Source organism: Equus quagga, chromosome 5 (genome assembly GCF_021613505.1).
Source record: "Equus quagga isolate Etosha38 chromosome 5, UCLA_HA_Equagga_1.0, whole genome shotgun sequence".
Classification (NCBI taxonomy): Eukaryota; Metazoa; Chordata; class Mammalia; order Perissodactyla; family Equidae; genus Equus; species Equus quagga.
The window spans coordinates 21,952,447-21,969,174 of NC_060271.1; the positions used below are offsets into that span (position 1 = coordinate 21,952,447).

General features: G+C 36.8%; 1 protein-coding gene across 5 annotated transcripts in view; it reads right to left on the reverse strand.

The window, feature by feature from the left end:
- Nucleotides 1–16,728, reverse strand: part of ZMYM4 (zinc finger MYM-type containing 4) — a 168,097-nt gene that overhangs the window by 54,306 nt on the left and 97,063 nt on the right. For 4 of the 5 annotated variants that reach the window (XM_046661886.1, XM_046661885.1, XM_046661887.1 and 1 more), the window contains exons 3-5: nucleotides 3,819–4,343; nucleotides 2,078–2,139; nucleotides 1,560–1,730 (exon numbers count right to left, since the gene is read on the reverse strand). In XM_046661886.1, coding sequence (XP_046517842.1) covers nucleotides 1,560–1,730; nucleotides 2,078–2,139; nucleotides 3,819–4,343 — 758 coding nt within the window. Of the gene's footprint in view, nucleotides 1–1,559; nucleotides 1,731–2,077; nucleotides 2,140–3,487; nucleotides 3,558–3,818; nucleotides 4,344–16,728 lie in introns of those variants that run through there. The other variant, XM_046661889.1, reaches the window with a different exon arrangement.

A 16,728-nucleotide genomic window follows, 5' to 3' on the forward strand; every position in this document is an offset into this window, starting at 1 on the left:
CAGGAGATCTGCCCTGTATACAGACATGGTTGTAATCTTCTGAGGCATACACTGCCACGTGAACTTTTCCCAGGTGTCAGGACATTTCTTTATCCCTAATTCAGATATCAAGATCTCCATTTTGTCTCCTTCAATTAACATGCTTTCAAATCTACCATCTATTCAAATACTTTCCTATTACTTCTCTAACATATCCTTCTTTGTAGTCACCAATCTCATACCTATCCAACTCCTACAGCTTTATCTTCTCTACCCTATACAGCTACCCTCCACTGGGCACCACGGAATTCTTGCTTAAATGAGCATCAATCTGACTCATACAAATCACCTACATCAATAAATCACCTTTTGTTCCATCTGCTTACTCTAAAACAGCGGTTCTCATGAGCAGATGATTTTGCACCCCGGGGGACATTTGGCAATATCTAGAGACTCTGGGTGGGGGCGGGGAGCAGGGTACAACTGGCATCTAGTAAGGAGAGGCCAAGGATGATGCTAAACATCCTACACTGCACAGGACAGCCCCTCACAATACAGAAGTATCTGATCCAAAATGTCAATACTGTCGAGGTTGATAAACCCTGCCCAGAGACATCTGAATGAAAAAAATCTCTTCCACAGAAGTCTCACATTCTCAACCCTCCTAATATGATAGAAAGATATGGAAAGGTAAGTTTTCTCTAGATCAAATGTCATTTCAGAGAAATAGCTAATTAATGCTATCTTTACTTCTCAGCCTCTGAATTCATGCTATCTGCATAAAACATAAATCACCCTTAAATAATTGCTACTGTTATGTATTCATCCTTTGGTCCCTTTCCTACACTCCAAAATGATTACAGCACCTGATATAACTTCTTTCTTCCATTCCAACCACTGCAATGTCATTAACTGCATGGATAACTTTACTGACTTCAGGACTTCACAGTGACAGGATGTCTACGACTTTTACCTCCAGAGAAACCTTGAAGTAGCAGAGCTCTATCCTTACCCTTATCACTCAAATTTGGAATGCTGTATCACCCATCAAAGCCTCCTTTACCTTCTACACACTAATCCAATGAACTAGTTCTTCAATCAGTTAACGCTTCCAAAGATAACCTGTCCATTAATCCCTCCTGAAAAACACTTCAATCCATATATAGCCTGTACTTCATTAGCAGTAACTGCAAAGGGCTTACTACCTTATATAAACTCAAGCACACTATAAACTCATACATCACCATAAACCTTCAGCCATGTCTGCTGGATCAATCTCAAATCCTTGAAGACTCACACTTTCCCTAACCCTGCACTGAAATTGTAAAAATCACAGAACAGTGGTATTAAGGAACAAAGTGGATTAAAAGCCTTAATTACTACTCAGGAGAAGTTTCATATAACTCTTGTTGATGCCTTAGCATTATTCTTACAAGATAATTTTAATTGCTTCAACCTTCATTTAGAGTCTCCTCATCCTGTCAACAAACTACTTCACTTCTTAATCAAGAACGTCCTCTCTCAAATGAATAATTCATGAGTGGAACAAAAAGAAGGGGGAAAAAAGGTGAAATGTTTACTTGAGCATTGTCAGGTTCATCTTTAATTTTGTCTAGTAGTCCCTGCTGTGGTGCCATTGCTTTGTCATACTCATCATCCAAAGGTTCTTCTTTAATTCTAATATTTGATGCAAAGGAATTCCCCAGTTCCGAACCAATGGATTCTTTATTGGCAAATGGATAGCTGGAATCCTAAAACACAATATAAAGGATTAATAAATATTCAGATTTAAAAATTATTCCTCTTCAGGTTTAACACCCAAAGAAAAGCTCACTGGAAATGAAGAACTCTATGGACATTCATTAGAGGCCCTACGCCTAAAAGCAAATGTGATATATGTCTGAATATCAAATACAAATGAAGAATCTAAGAGCTGAGGGTTCTTAGAACATCTCCAAAGATGTCCTTAACCAAATAATAAAGCAAATAAAAATCAGCACTCCACCTAACACATACAGTTACAGTTTAGAAAATGACAGAAAGAAAACTTGGACACTTGCCACAGTTACAGCAATCTACATACACACTGAAAACTTACCCTAAAGTTTGTTTCTGGGGTTTGTGGTAAATGGGTATGTAATGTTTCTTCAACTTGATTAGCTATTGAAAGAAAAAAAAAAAAAAAACAAACACATGTATATGAATAACAAATCTTATAAAGAGTGACCTAAAAAGCTATCATTTGATAATCACCTCTCTTTTCCAACAGCAATGTTCATTAGAGTGAAATGGGTCCTAAAAAATACCCAAATGGTAGTTTCACTCAAAAGAAACAATCTGGTCCCATCTAACTTTTAGCCTCACCTCACACTTTTCCTTGCTCAAGCCTAAATAAAGTGGTTACTTTATTCACTATGCTCTGAAAATTACTTGTATTTGTTCTTTCCCATTTCTGCTTACATCATTCCAAGTCCCCTCTATCTATCGTAATCTTTATGGTCTTCCAGACTCAGCTCAGTTCAAAATTCACCTCTCCTCTGTAAGACTTTCCCTGTCCACTGAGTTAAAAATCTCTCTTCCAAGAAGATCCAAAACACACTGTTTCAGTTATTTGAAAGAAATCTTCTTATACTGTCTTATGACAAACTCTTCTACCATTGTCTTCAATTATAAATTAAGCCTTATGCTATTCAACTGGTCATCAACACTTCTACTACTTGACTTGTCCTTTCAACTTCTAAATGTTATGTCTCTTGAGGATAAGTACCTTTATAATTTATCCCCTGTAGGGATATTAAAAATATATATTTAATAATATATATTTAAAAATATAGTATACCCTTGTACATAATGGATCCTTATTCTTTTTAACAATACTGATTTGTTCTTTCTCTCATACTTTTCCTAGCATTGTCATAAGAAATATTAAGGGTTTGCATATTACACCCTGCTTTCCTTTACATCTACTGAACACTTATTGACATATTACTATTTTCACGGCACCAGGTTAGGCTTCAAAGATACAAAGACAAATAAGATACAATCTGGCCCTCAGATTACCTATCCTAGTAGGTAAGGCAAAACAAACAGAAAATTATAATACTGTGTGATAAGTACTATAAATAATGAGGTATGAACAAAGTGCTATGGAAATATAGATAAGGAAACAATTCATTCTTCATGTAGAGAGGTTAGGGATGACTACAGAGTAGAAGAGGTTTATGAGTTAGGCACTGGTGGATACGAAGTACTTTTATAGGCATATATACAAAGAGAGAAAATGACATGCAGGCAAATGGAACAGCAGGAGGAAAAGGAGGACAGAAATTAGAAAATATATAATATATTCCAGAATGAAATTGGAGCTAAAGTATAGGGTACACTGGTCAAAGAGCCTCAAGAGAAGCCTCAAGAAACTTCTAAAACATAAAATAGAAATGTTATCAAAATGAAAAACCCTCCCTAATTTGGACTAATTTGTGGGACAGCAGTTTGAATTAGTGCTTACAGCACAAAGAAGTTAATCCAACTTCAGGTTCCAATGTTCAACCAAAGAAAATGAACAGGTGATTCGAGTAGCTTGCCTTCTCATCAAAACATTTCAACCAGGGGAGGGAGAAATGAGGTTTAGAGCTATTTTTCAACCATTTATACCATTACCAAAAGTTACGGGGAGAAATTCAGTCACTCTGCAAAGAACAAGGATAAAAGAAAAATGACAAGCTTACAATGAATTTAACTGTTCATACTTCGCTTAGCATCAGAAGTAATAAAAACTATATTATCAACAGTACGTTGTTATTTATTGTGTTTTATGGCTCTATTCCAACAATTATTACCTGCTTTATCAAAAAAACTGCTTTTCAACCTTGAATCCAACTCTTTATGGGGTTTATCCAACCGTTTTTCACGTTCATGATAAGTTAGGTCTCTATTTTTCTCCTTTCCAGAAAGTGTGTCTTTGCTGTTTTCTCTTACTAGACTAAAATCTTTCCGTATTGATTTAAAGACAGAGACCTGATCAAACTGTTTAGGAAAGTCTTTTTTTAATTTATTTTGAATCTGTATTTCATTTTCATTGTCTGATTCATGCTGTGTGACTCTTCTCTCTACTTCCAAGCTATCATCAGTATGAATTGAAGAAACCAGATTGTCCTTTGAACTAAAATCCTGTTCATCCTCATTGTCACTACCAACGACTGGAATTCCTGCAAGATCCCCAGAGTTCAAAAAATAATCATCTTCATCCAGCAATGAATTTTCAGATCCTGTTTGATTCGGCATTCCATAAGACATGCTGTCAAGGGTAGGAGTTAAGTTGTGGTCTATATCTTCAGACATTTCTGTATCCATGATACCACCACCTTAAAAAGTAAAATACTGTTTAGACAAACGATAGTGCTAAAGATGACCACATTAATAAGGCCTGTCTGGTATTTAACCAAATATATATTTTTTTCTTTTCAAACAAAATATAGATGATAATACTGTAGTATTCAATTAGCACTTCGATACAGGTGTGACAGATACGACTATCCCTATCTGACAGATGAGGAAACAGGGACCTAAAGCTTGAGAAACTATTTTGAAGGCTAGAAAGAAAGACAATGTGATATAGAAAAAATGAGTACCAACTTCAGAATCAGACATATCTGTGCTGGAATCATAGCTGGATCGCTGAAAATCTATGTGATCCTGAGAAGTAAACCTTCAGGTTTCTTTATCTACAAAACAGTATAATACTCACCTTAGAGATTAACTTGTGGTGAGGATTAATGATAGTACATATAAAGGGCCCACTAACACAGTGACTGTTACATAGAAGGGAATATAAAAGTGCTAATTATAATTATTGTAGTGATTATTCTGGGGAGCTGAGATTAGAACCCAGGTCTCTGGTCTGAATCCCAATTTCTCAGCACTAACTCTAATAAACACTTAATAGCAGTTGATGTTTACAACAGTAAATATTTAAACATAAAAAGAAAATTTATCCAAGCTGGAATAAATAAAAAACTGTTTACTGTTTGAAACTATATGCTCAAGTCTCTCCCATTCCAAAATAAAAGAAAAAGGCTCCCAGCCCTGTATTTTTTTCTCCTGCCCTCAATCACCTTTCCTTAACAGTGAAACTTCTAAAAAAGAGTGTACATTGGTCTGTTTCTACTTCATCTCCCATCGTTAATCCTTTGAACTTAATGCAGTCTCGTTCCCAATTTTGCATTGAAACTGTTCTCATTAAGATCATCAATGATCTCCTAATGGTCAAATCTAATGGATTTTTTCAATCCTCATGTGGCACATCCCTCTTGGATAAAATTCCTTGGGTTTCTCTGTCACTCTATTTCTTCCTGTCTTTCTAATCGGTCTATTAATTTATTTCATACTCCTCTTCCTCTGTTTATGTGCTCAATATTCCAGTTCTCTTCTCATTTTATACACTCAAACTATTTTATTCACCACCATGGCCTTGCCTTTTGCTGGTGACTTCCTAAATACTTTAGCTTACGTCTTTCTTCCAAGATTCAGATGTTTATTTATATTCAACTAGCTCTTATACGCCCTCTCCCCAGAGGGCCACCAACTTAGTAACTCTAAAACTAAACTCATCATGTTCCCATTCCAAGCATTCTCTTCTTCTATCTCCATCAGTTCTTTAACAGCATCACCAAGCCAGCAGTTTGCTCAAGACAGAAAAGAGAACCACTCTAATTCTTTCCCTGGACAAATTCTGTCAACTGTACTACTTAAAATCTTTCAAATCTATTTCCTCTACTTGGCAGCATTCCAACACTCCACATCTCTTACTGTTGATAGTGTACTAACTCAATCCATGCAGACATCTAGGAAGCAACTATATTCTTACAGACCCTACCCCCAAACCACATTTAACTGGTCCATGAGCAGACAAACTGGAACTCATAAAAACACAGAGTGAAAATCATTAGTGAAAATATCAGTGGCACCAACAGTCTTGTTTTCATTTGTTCCTGAAGCCTTCAGGTGGTTAGTTCTTCAAATCATTCCCTGGATTTCATGATCCAGGATAAATTCCTTTTTGTTTAAGTGATTTTGTTTTGGATTATTTGTAATCAAATCCTAACTGATACAGGGCCCAAATGAAAGCTTTCTTCAAGTTGCCCTCTTCCATAAAGACATTAGAATTACCTTTCTAAACCATAAATCATCTCATATTATACCATATTATACTCCCCCTTGAAGTCCTTCAGTAACTCCCCACTACCTGAAGCACTCATTCATTCAGCACATATTTATTGGGAAACCACTCTGTGGTTAAGCACTGTGCTAGGATCTAGGGATGAAATGAAAAAGCCATGACTCCCCCTACTCACAGAACTAAAAAAACCAAATAGAGGAAAACAATAATATTAGAAAATCACCATTTTTACTTAACTAAATAATAATCAACTCAAACAACAGATGCTAAAAATCTTAGGAACCTCTACAACTTACTTTCACATAGTATATCACAAAGAGAGGAGCAGGGGGAGATGAAAGAGCATGCACAATGTTATAGATATTAATTGTACTGTTCTTTCAATTGTCCCATTTATTTGAAAATTCTCATAATAATAGAAGGTTAGGGAGAAAATACAAATAAAGAAGCAGGATGTCAAAACACACACATACATACATTGTGATAAATCTGCCAAACTGTAAGCAACTAAAGGTCAGAGTTACAGACTTCTCTGTACAACAGTTTACCCTGAGTACCTGGCCACATAACATGTGCTCAATAACTGTTTCCCAAATGGAAGAACATGCATTTCATGTGGTCAGCATTTAATCTAAATTCTATGGTATATGAGAAGTCAACACAGCCATGTGCTGCATAATGACATTTTCGTCAACAGACCACATATACAATAGGGGTTCCACAAGATTAGGTGTGTGCAAGTATACTCTATGATGTTCACACAACAATAAAATTTGGTCAACAACAGACCACATATACAATAGTAGGTCCCACAAGACTAGGTGTGTAGTAGGTTATACCATCTAAGTTTGTGAAAGTATATTCTACGATATTCACACAACAGTAAAACACGTTAACAATGTATTTCTCAGAACAAATCCCATTGTTAAGCAACACATGACTGTACTGAAAAGGAATATTGCAAACAACTGTCAAAATCTCTACATTTAAATTCAGAGTATGGTATTGGGAGGAAAGGGTAGCCACCTGGAAAAACTGGATCCCTAACTCACAGCAAAATAAAATTCAGATGTAGTTAATGTTTAGACATAAAAAATAAAACACTAATATTAAAAACCATGGAAAACTTACTTTTAAGTCTTAAAGTGGGGAAAAGTCTTTCTAAGGATGACACAAAATCCAGAATAAAAGACCAATTTATTGAATAAAAGAATAAAAGATCAAATGTGACTAAAAAATTCCTAAAGAGAAGAAAACACAAACCAAACCAAAAGATTAAGGATAAACTGCTTAAAAAGATGTTCCTGCATTCCATATAACAAAGGGTAATTTCCCTAATAAAAAAAGGGAAGACTTATCATCCAAGAAAGACACAAACAACCAAATACATATATAAAAGCAACAGATTTGAACAAATATTTCAGAGGAAAGGAAATACTAAGGTTGAACTTTGCTCATAAATGAAATGCAAATTAACAATGCAGTGAGATACCATGTTCACATAGCAGGTTGGTAATGACAAAAGGTTTTGATAACAGCCTGGCAGCTATGCTATGGGATGAGGCTGTAAGACTATGGCCCAAGGCCAAAAAGCATATAAGGAAGAGTTTGTGACATGGACCATAAGTGAGCTGCAAACTCTAAGATATGGCCCTTAACAGAAAAAAAGTCTGCCACCCCTGTAATCAAATATTATTGGTCAGAGTATAAACTGGCACAATCCTAATAAAGAGCAACCAGGCAACATTTATGATACATGAAATACACATACCTCTTGATCCAGCAATTCAAGTCCTAAGAATTTACCCTATAGATATAATCTCACAAGAGATCTATGAAAAATAACATTTATAGCAGCAAAGACTGGAAACAGCCTATCTCTTCATTAGTGAGGCTAGATTAATTACAGTACATACCTACAATGGAATATTACATAGTTGTTAAAAAGAATGAGGCAGCTTTATATTGAGTTCCCAAGGTCAATTAAGTAAAAATAACTAAGTGAGGAAGAATACACATACATATATTATGCTATCACTACTATATTTTTAAAACTTTATGTTCATGTACAATTGTTTACATACAAAAAATATCTTGTCTGGGGCCGGCCCGGTGGCATAGTGGTTCAGTTAGAGCACTCTGCTTCAGTGGCCTGGGGATTGTGGGTTCAGATCCCAGGCACAGACCTACACAGTGATCATCAAGCTATACTGTGGCAGCATCCCACATACAAAAATAGAGGAAGATTTGCACAGATGTTAGCTTAGTGACAATCTTCCTCAAACAAAAAGAGGAAGACTGGCAACAGATGTTAGCTCAAGGACAAACCTCATCACAAAAAAAAACAAAACACTTTCATTGAATTTCCTATGACAATCAGAACTGGAAAACAGAAACAGTGACTATTCAAAGCATCCCCTTTTGTATCTTTGAGTTTTGAAGCACATTCATCTATCAATTCATCTATCAAGTGAGAAAAATTTTTTTATGCTTACTTGAGATTTAAAGTTTTAAAGTTTTTTCAGAGACAGCAATTTCTAACAAAGCATCTAATTTGAATTTGCAATTTTGCTAGTCATCGCACAATAAATTTGTAGGCTGCATAAAATCTTATAAGGCTAAAATGTAACTACCAGTTATATTTATATATATAATTCACTGAAAGAGAATTCTATTTATCCTCATGACGTATAATCAAACAAAAGAAAGAGCTTCTGTTTCTCAGAGCCTAGATCTACAGAACAAAACATGACACACTATATTTGGGAATCACAGTAGCCAGTGGAACACCTAAAAGCACAAATTTCTCATGAAAGATTCCTAGCTTTTAGACACTGTGAACATGTGTGGCGTATCTGAGGATGAGCAAGGACTCTACGGCTGGAATTCAATGAGGGAGGGGTGCTAAAAAATGAGAAAAGATAAAAAAGCCAGAGGATAGGTCTATTAGGAATTTGCAGACCATAAAAAAAAATGCAATACATGTAAGTGTGAAAGGAAGTCATTAAAACATCCTTACAAGGGACTAACACGATTTATGTTTTACAAGGATCACCCTAGCTTGTGTATGACCACTTCCAGGCTGTTAAATGCCACAGGGAGTGAAGAACAGAAGCAGGAAGACCAGTCAGGAGGCTACTCCAATAATCAAAGGAAAAACTGGTGGCTAAGACCAGGACAGTAATGATCGATGTGAGGAGAAGTCGTCAGATTTGGGTAAATTTTGAAAGTAGAAGCATTTCCTGATATATAAGAAGCTGGCTATGAAAGAAGTCAAGGATAACACAACAGAGTGCCACTTCCTGAGATGGGAACACTAAGGGAGGAACAAACTGAAAGAGGTAAGATGAATAACTTGGTCTTGGACCTATCAACTTTGAGAATATTATTAAGTCTTCAAAAAGAGATATCAAGAAGGCAACTGGCTATATTAAAGAGGAGTTAAAAGAGGAGACTTTTGCCAAAAAATGACATATTGGGACTCATCAATGAAGAGATGGTACTTAAAATTCATGGGACTAGATAAGATCACCTAGTGAGTTTATTTAATACAGACTGAACAGAGTTGAGAGTCCTGGGATACTTCAACATTTAGAAATCTGGTTTGAAGGAAGGAATCAGGAAAAGAGACTAAGATGGAACAGCCAGTGAGGTAGGAGGAAAACTAGGTGACTGATGTCACAGAAGCTAAGTGAAGGAAATATTTCAATAAGGAAGGAGTGACCAATGATAATGAATACTGCTGAGATAATAACATAAAACGAAGATCCAAAATTAATTGTTAATATTGGCAAATGTGAAGTGAACTTCTAACTTGACAAGAGCTGTATCATGGAAAAATGAGTGTACAAGCTGAAGTGGGGGGACCCCAACAGAGACTGAGAGGAGATAACTTGGGAATAAGTACAGACAACTCTTTAGAGCAGTTTTGCTCTAAATTAAAGAAAATGAGCAGAAACTCAACTAAAATCTTGAGTCAAGAGTTTTTCTGACTCTGCATTTTTGTTTTGTTTTCTTTGTTCGTTTTTAATTTTTTGGTAAGTTTTTTCTTAAGATGGAGAACATTACATCTTGTAGTATGCTCATGGGCATGATCCAATAAAGAGAATAACTAAAGAGTACAGAAGGAAAACCTTTGTGCAACAGGAAATGTGATCAGTACATAAACAATTTCCTTTGTAAAAGAATGAAAGGAGTACATGGGTCTAAACACAAGTAGGTTGTCAGATTTGGGGAAAGAAAAATTTGGGGAAAGCAATTTAAGTTCATATTTGTGTTCGATAATGAAAGTAAATTTCATGATGCCAAGTCACCCTTTACTCCTTGTCCTTCTGTTTAGTCCTTCCTTTAGTAGCATACTGATACTTCTATACTATCCCCCAATATTATTTCACTTTAAGGTACAACCATCAACTAAGGAATCCAATAATCACATAAATGAACACTGTGAAATGGCTGTTAGTTACTTTCATTGCAAATATATTACTTAATTCCTCTTACACATTTTTGTTTTTAATCAAAGCATAATCTTCAGAAATAACGTAGTATCAATTCTAATTTTAACTCTCAAAGTCATAGTTGTCTAACAATTATCTCAGGTTGCTTTTCTCTCATATAAAGGAAGAAAGAAAGAAAAGAAACACAAACTCCAAAGAATTCAAAAACAAACAAGAAGCATAAAAATGAGTTAATCTTGCTTCATTTGAAATAAAAGCTTAAATTAGCATTTTGTTTTGTCAGTGAAATATTTCTAAGAGATGATTTATTATTATTCAATACAATACAACTGGAGTGATGTCAGCATGATGGTGGAGTGAGTTGTTCCCTTTGTCTCTCCCATCTAAGGCACAACTAAACAGACATGCATTAACCAACAGAGGATCCCCTACAGCAGAACAGGACACCTGAGAGATCCACACAGCCATTAACCTGAAGGTGGGTGGACTGGAACCCCAGGAAGCAGTGGAATTAGGTGAGCAGACCACTCCCCTTCCCCAGTAGCAGCAATCCAGGTTGTGGGTCATCACACAACAGCTTGCGTGACTATAACAGGAGGCAGATGCAGCCCGGAAAGTGTGTCGATGCTTTCGGAGTGGTAGTCCGGCCCATGGGAGCACCCACCCTGCCCTGGTGTTCCCACCTGTGGGAATGCTCCCCAACGAGTGGAGGCAGCTCAGCCCTCGTGAAGGAGCCCCACACATTAAGAGAAGCAGTGCAGCTAAAATGTCAAGGAGCACGGAGCCAACCCATTTGGGAAACAAAGTGCCCCTGCCCTCTCACCTCCTGCAGGAGCTTAGCCAGTCACCTGCCAAACACAGCAGTCCTGCCCACACAAGAACAACCTGCTGATGGAGCCCACGGGCCCTGACTGAGCATGCATGTGTGACCCACCAAGTGGCTGTGGCCAGCACACAAATGCAGAGAAATCTTACTGGCACAACTTCCAGCAGATGGGGCCAGATCAGAAAACACAGCTCCAGCACCCAATTCCCAGTGGTGGCACGTGTAACCTACAACCTGATACTACCACAAATATGCCAGCAAAGGATCAATTCATCAAACACCTTGAAAAACTACAGTAACACTTCAGAGCAGAAGGAAATGACAAATTTGTAGAAACTAGTCCTGAAGTGAAAGAAATTTTTCTTTTCTGCTTTATCTCCCCAGACCCCCCTGTACATAGTTGTATATCTTAGTTGTGGGTCCTTCCAGTTGTGGATAAGTCAAAGAAATTTATAATCTAAATGATGAAGAATTCAAAATAGAAGCCATAAAGAAACTCAATGAATTACAAGAAAACTCAGAAAGACAATTCACTGAGCTCAGGAAGAAAATTAATGAGCAGAAGGAATGCCTCACCAAAGAAATTGAAACTCCAAAAGAAACCCAAACAGAAATTCGGGATTTGAAGAACAAAATTAGTGAGACAAGAAATAATGTAGAAACCAGGAAAAACAGAGCTGATGTTATCGAGGACAGAATTAGTGATTTAGAGGACAGAAAATACAGGAATGCTTCAGGTGGACGACAAGAGAGAACTGAGATGTGTAAAGAATGAAGAAATTCTGTGACAAATATCTGACTCAATTAGGAAAAGCAACATAAGGATTACAGGTATTCCAGAGGGAGAAGGGAAGGAGAAAGGAGCAAAGAGCTTCTCCAAAGAAATAATAGCTGAGGACTTCACAGACCTGGGTAAGAAAGTGGACTTACAAGTACATGAAACCAAGAGAACTCCTAACTACATCAACGCAAAAAGACCTTCTCCAAGGCATATAATAGTAAAATTGTCAAAAATATATGACAGGGGCCTGCCCAGTGGTGCAGCAGTTAAGTTCACGCATTCCACTTTGGTGGCCCGGGGTTCGCCAGTTCAGATCCCGGGTGTGGACAAGGCACCGCTTGGTGAGCCATGCTGTGGTAGGCATCCCACATATAAAAGATAGTGGATGAAGATGGGCACAGATGTTAACTCAGGGCCAGTCTTCCTCAGCAAAAAGAGGAGGATTGGCAGCAGATGCTGGCTCAGGGCTAACCTTCCTCAAAAGAAAAATAATAATAACATGACAAAGAAAAAATATTAAGGCAGCAATGCCAAAGAAAATAACTTTACAGAGGAACCCCTAGCAGGCTTTCAGTGCATTTCTCAGCAGAAACCTTACAGGTTGGAGAGAATGGAACGATACATTCAAAATAGTGAAAGACAAAAAATTTCATCCAAGAATACTCTATGCAGCGAAACTATCCTTCAGATACGATGGAAAAATAAAAGCCTTCCCAGATAAACAAAAGCTGAAGGAGTTCATTGCCACTATGCCTGTCTTAAAGAAACACTGAAAGGAGTCCTCCCATCTGGAACTAGAAACCAAAGGTTTACAAAATCTTCAGCAAGGAGATAAACAGATAGAATCACAAAATTGCAACTCTATTATCAGAATAGCTTAGTAAACACAACTATAACACAAAAGACAAAGGGAAGGAGAGCTTTAAAAATAAGTATAAACATTTCAATTTAGTTAGAAACTCACATCACAAAAAAGAACAATTTGTGACAACAATAACTCAGAAGGCGAAGAGAAAATGGATAGAACCTGCTTAGACTAACGGAGATAAGAGGCTATGAGAAAATGGACTACATGAGGGGGCCAGCCTGTGGCAGACTGGATAAGTTCCTGTGCTCTGATTTGGCAGCCTGGGGTTCACTGATTCGGATCCTGGACATGGACGGGGACATCACTCATCAAGCCATGCTGTGGCAGCATCCCACAAAGAAGAACCAGAATGACCTACAACTAGGATATAGAACAATGTACTGGGGCTTTGGGGAGAAAAAGGAAAAAAAAAGGAAGACTGGCAACAGATGTTAGCTCAGTGCCAATTTTCCTTACCAGAAAAGAAAGAAAGAAAGAAACAAAATGGACTATCTGATCTATGAGATCTTTTATACAAACCTCATGGTAACCACTAAACAAAAAATGAAAGCAGAGCTACAAACCATAAATAAAGAGAAAACTGAGAAAACCGTCACAGAAAAACCACCGAACGGAAATAGCAGTCAGAAATACAAGGGAAAAGAAACAATGGAAGTATAGAATAACCAGAAAACGAGACATAAAATGGCAGTATTAAGCCCTCATACATCAGTAATCACTCTAAATATAAATGGAATGAATTCTCCAATCTAAAGAGAGTGGCAAGAGGTATTAAAAAACAAGACCCAACAATATGCTGCCACCAGGAAACACATCTCAGTTGTAAAGATAAATATAGGTTCAGAGTGAAGGAATGGAAGATGATGCTCCAAGCAAATGGCAAGCAAAATAAAGCAGGTGTTGCCATACTTAAATCAGACAAAGCAGACTTCAAGATAAAAAAGACAACAAGAGACAAAGAGGCGTAGTACATAATGATAAAAAGGACATTCTACCAAGAGGACATAACATTTATGAATATATTTGCACCTAACACAGGAGTACCAAAGTATATAAACCAACTGTTAACAGATCTAAAGAGAGAAATTAACAGCAACACAGTAATAGTAGGGGACCTCAACACCCCACTTACGTCAACAGATAGATCATCCAGACAGAAAGTCAACAAGGAAACAGGGCCTCAAGTAAAAAACTAGACCAGATGGACTTAATCGACATATATAGAACACTCCATCCAAAAATAACAGAATAGATATTCTTCTCAAGTGCACATGGAACATTCTCAAAGATAGACCATATGTTGGGAAACAAGGCAAGCCTCAATAAACTTAAGAAGACTGAAATCACATAAAGCATATTTTCTGACCAAAATGCTACGAAACTAGAAATAAACTACAAGAGAAAGGCTGGGAAAGTCACAAATACGTGGAGACTAAACAACATGCTTTCACTAAACCACCACTGGATCAATGAATAAATCAAAGGAGAAATCAGAAAAGATCTGGACATATATAAAACTGAAAACACAACATACCAACTCATATGGAATGCAGGAAAAGTGATCCTAAGAGGGAAATTCATTGCAATACAGGCCCACCTTGACAAACAAGAAAAATCTCAAGTAAGTATCTTAAACTACATCTAAGAGAATTAGAAAAAGAACAAACACAGCCCAGTCAGCAGAAGGAGGGAAATAATAAAAGAAAGAAATCAAATTGAAACCAAAAAACCAGTAGAAAGGATGAATGAAACAAAGAGCTGGTTCTTTGAGAAGATAAACAAAAATGGCAAACTCTTAGACACACTTACTAAGAAAAAAAGAGAAAAGGCTCAAATAAATAAAATTAGAAATGAAACAGGAGAAAGTACAATGGATACCACAGAAATAAAAAGGATTATAAGAGAATACTATGAAAAAGTATATGCCAACAAATTGTATAATCTAGAAGAAATGGATAAATTCTTAGACTTATACAACCTCCCAAAACTGAACCAAGAAGAAAGAGAGAATCTGAAAAGACCAATCACAAGTAAAGAGATTGAAACTAATAAAAAACGTCCCCAAAAATAAAAGTCCAGCACCAGATGGCTTCTCTGGAGAATTCTAACAAACATTCAAAGATCTAATACCTATCCTTCTCAAACTATTCCAAAAAATTGAGGAAGACATAACACTTCCTAACAGATTCTATGAGGCCAACATCACCCTGATACCAAAGCCAGACAAGAACAACACAAAGATGGAAAATTACACGCCAATATTGCTGATGAACATAGATGCAAAACTCCTCAACAACATATTGGCAACCCGAATACAGCAATACATTAAAAAGATCATACAACATGATCAAGTGGGATTTATACCAGAGACTTAGGGATGGTTCAACATTCACAAATCAATGTGATACACCACATTAACAAAATGAGGAATAAAAACCACATGATCATCTCAACAGATGCAGAGAAAGCATTTGACAGGACTCAACATCCATTTATGACAAAAATTCTCAATAAAATGGGTATAGAAGGAAAGTACCTCAACATAATAAAGGCCATACATGACAAACCCACAGCCAACATCATACTCAACAGAGAAAAACTGAAAGCAATCCCTCTGAGAAGAGGAACAAGACAAGGGTATCCACTCTCATCACTCCTATTCAACACAATACTAGAAGTTTGGGCCAGGGCAATTAAGCAAGAAAAAGAAATAAAAGGAGTCCAAACAGGCAATGAAGAAGTGAAACTCGCCGTTTGAAGATGACATGATTTTATATATAGGAAAAAGAATCCACTGGAAAACTATTAGAAATAATCAACAACTACTGCAAAGTTGCAGGGTACAAAAATCAACTTACAAAAATCAGTTCTATTTCCATAGTCTAATAATGAACTAACAGAGAGAGAACGCAAGAATATAATCCCATTTACAATCGCAAGAAAAAGAATAAAATATCTAGGAATAAATTTGACCAAGAAGGTCAAAGACCTATACAATGAAAGCTAAAAGACATTATTAAAAGGAACCAATGATGACATAAATGGAAAGATAATCCATGCACGTGGATTGAAAGAATAAATATAGTTAAAATAGCCATACTACTGAAAGCAATCTACAGATTCAATGCAATCCCAATCAGAATCCCAATGACATTTTTCACAGAAATAGAACAAAGAATCCTAAAATCCACGTGAGGCAACAAAAGACCCCAAATAGCTAAAGCAATCCTGAGAAAAAAGAACAAAGCTGGAGGCATCACAATCCCTGACTTCAAAATATACTATAAAACTACAGTAATCAAAACAGCTTGGTACTGGTACAAAAACAGACACACAAATCAAAGGAACAGAAGTGAAAGCCCGGAAATAAAAACACACATCTATGGATAGCTAATCTTCGACAAAGGTGCCAAGAACATACAATGGAGAAAAGACAGTCTCTTCAACAAATGGTGTTGAGAAAACTGGACAGCCACATGCAAAAGAATACAAGCAGGACCCAGCCTGGTGGCATAGTGGTTAAGTTTGTGTGCTCCACTTCAGTGACCTGGGGTTCACAGGTTCGGATCTCAGGTGCCAACCTAGCACCACTCATCAAGCCATGCTGTGGCAGCATCCCACATAAAACAGAAGAAGACT